General features: G+C 40.3%; 1 protein-coding gene across 1 annotated transcript; it reads right to left on the reverse strand.

Annotated features, from left to right (window-relative positions):
• Positions 1-3: 3 nt before the first annotated feature.
• On the reverse strand, positions 4-2,007 carry LOC112095281 (pentatricopeptide repeat-containing protein At5g27110-like; the record flags this gene model as incomplete). The annotated part of the gene is made up of 1 exon (XM_024176968.1): positions 4-2,007. A coding segment is annotated over exon 1 (2,004 nt), but the record flags the coding sequence as incomplete, so codon positions are not given.
• Between the last annotated feature and the right edge of the window lie 200 nt (positions 2,008-2,207).

Consider the following 2,207-nt stretch of genomic DNA (forward strand, 5'->3'; position numbering starts at 1 on the left):
TTGTGGGTGAGACTTGTCTTCAAGAAAAAAGTTGTGGATCTGTTTGTTAATCTCAATCCAGCTACATCCTGGGTTTTTTCTCAATCCCAGCTCTTTCATCTTTAATCTCACCTTCCTCAACTCATGCCATTTTCTATCAGAAGCATAAATATTTGATAAGCTGATATAAGTTGATGGATCCTCAGGATTCTTGTGAACAAGAAAATTGGCAACTTCTACACCCAAATCAAAATCCTTGTGCAACCGGCACGCCGAAAGTAATGTGTTCAACAACTCAACTTCCTCCCCAATTTCTGTATTTTCTCGGAGAATCTGATACGCTTCTCGCAATCTTCTAGCGCGCCCAAGAAGATCAACCAAACATGAGTAATGCTCTACACTTGGTTTAATTCCATTATTGGTGATCATTTGATTAAAATAGTTACAACCTTCATCAATAAGTCCAGCATGACTACAAGCAGATAAGACAGAAAGGAAAGCAACTCCATCCGGTTTCTCACCAGACTGTTGCATTTCACAAAAGAGCTTTTGCGCTTCTAACGCTCGACCATGAGACCCGAAGGCGATGATCATGGAGGTCCACGAGACAAGATCTCTCGTCGGCAATCTATGGAAAACCTCAATAGCTTCATCCACAGCACCACATTTAGCATACATGTCAAGGAGAGCCCCCATGAGTACTTCATCATTTTCAATCTTATCCTGCATGATACTTCTATGGATTTCCTTACCCTTTTCTAAGGCTGCTAACTGTGAACAAGCAGATAACAAAGAAGTGAATGTAATGGAATCTGGTCTCAAACCAACTTCCTTCATGGTGTCATACATACCAAGAGCTTCAAAATATTTTCCCACCGTAACATATCCAGAAATCATTAAATTCCAAGAAACTATATCTGCCTTGGGAATCTTTTCGAATACGTTTTTGGCAGATGAGACAATTCCACATTTGAAGTACAGATCAATAAGCAAATTGTTAATGTAGATATCAGCCTGTACATTATTTCTTACTATATATGCATGTATGAATTTTCCCTGTCGAAGTTGCAGTGACCTTCTACAAGCCAACAGTATGCTACCGAAAGTCGTTAAAGTTGGTCTAGTTCCTTCACCGCTCATCCTTTCTAGAAGTTTGATGCAAGATTTGCTGTCACCCTTTAAACTATAACCTGCAATAATGGAATTCCAAGCAACCGTGTTCTTTCTCAGGATTTTCTCGAAAACCTCTTTAGCCATCTCTAAGCATCCACATTTTCCATACATGTCCACTAGGGAAGAACGGACGAACCCATCCGACAAGAGTCCAGCTTCTATTGCTTCCTTGTGAATCTCCTTTCCTCTTTCCAAATCCAAAAGCCTCGCGCACGATGAGATTGCAACCACTAGCGTCACTGAACTCGGCTCAAAACCAAGAATCTTCATTTTCTCAAACAATTCCATCACCTTCTCGGGTTTCCCATGTTGATAATAACAAGAAATCACAGCATTCCAACACGCAACATCTCGTTCAGGAATTTCATCAAACAGTTGGTTAGCACTCTTTGACGCATTGCACTTGGCATACATGGTCACCAAAGAGCTTGAAATGAAAACATCCGACAAAAACCCAGTCTTTACTAAATGAGTGTGTACAACTTCTCCACTTCTAATTGTCCCCATTTCACCGCAGGCCTTAAGAACACTCGGATATGTGTAACTATCAGGATTCAAACAAGGGTAATGCAACAATCTTCCAAAGAGATCAAGTGCTTCAATGAACATGGAGTTCTTGGTATAAGCTGCCAAAAGGCCATTCCACAAGGATATATCAAAAGGGTCCTTGGTGGTTTGGAAAACAAGGCTTGCATAATCATGCAAATTGCAGGAGAAGTAGAAGTTGATGAGGTACTTGCACAAAGTAGTGTCATTTGATAAGCCAAGAGTTAGAATCTTCTGGTGGACGCGCTTGCCTTGCAGTGTTGACTTGGAAATAGTGCATTTTCGCAGAAGAGAAATCAGATTTGGCATGTGCATAACTTCTTAGTGGGTCTTTTATGAGGAATGTATGTTCTAACAAAACCCATTTCCCTCCTATTGCTCAAGCTTTTACCTGTAGGGGGGGGTGTCCGACGCGGCGACACCCCTCCCCCTATACCTTTCTTTTTCATAAATTTAAATACTTATTAATAAAATTACTTTTCAAGACAACCTATTTAAAAAAAAAAAAA

The sequence above is a fragment of the Morus notabilis genome, unplaced genomic scaffold (assembly GCF_000414095.1).
Source record: "Morus notabilis unplaced genomic scaffold, ASM41409v2 C11457195, whole genome shotgun sequence".
In the NCBI taxonomy this organism is placed as follows: domain Eukaryota; kingdom Viridiplantae; phylum Streptophyta; class Magnoliopsida; order Rosales; family Moraceae; genus Morus; species Morus notabilis.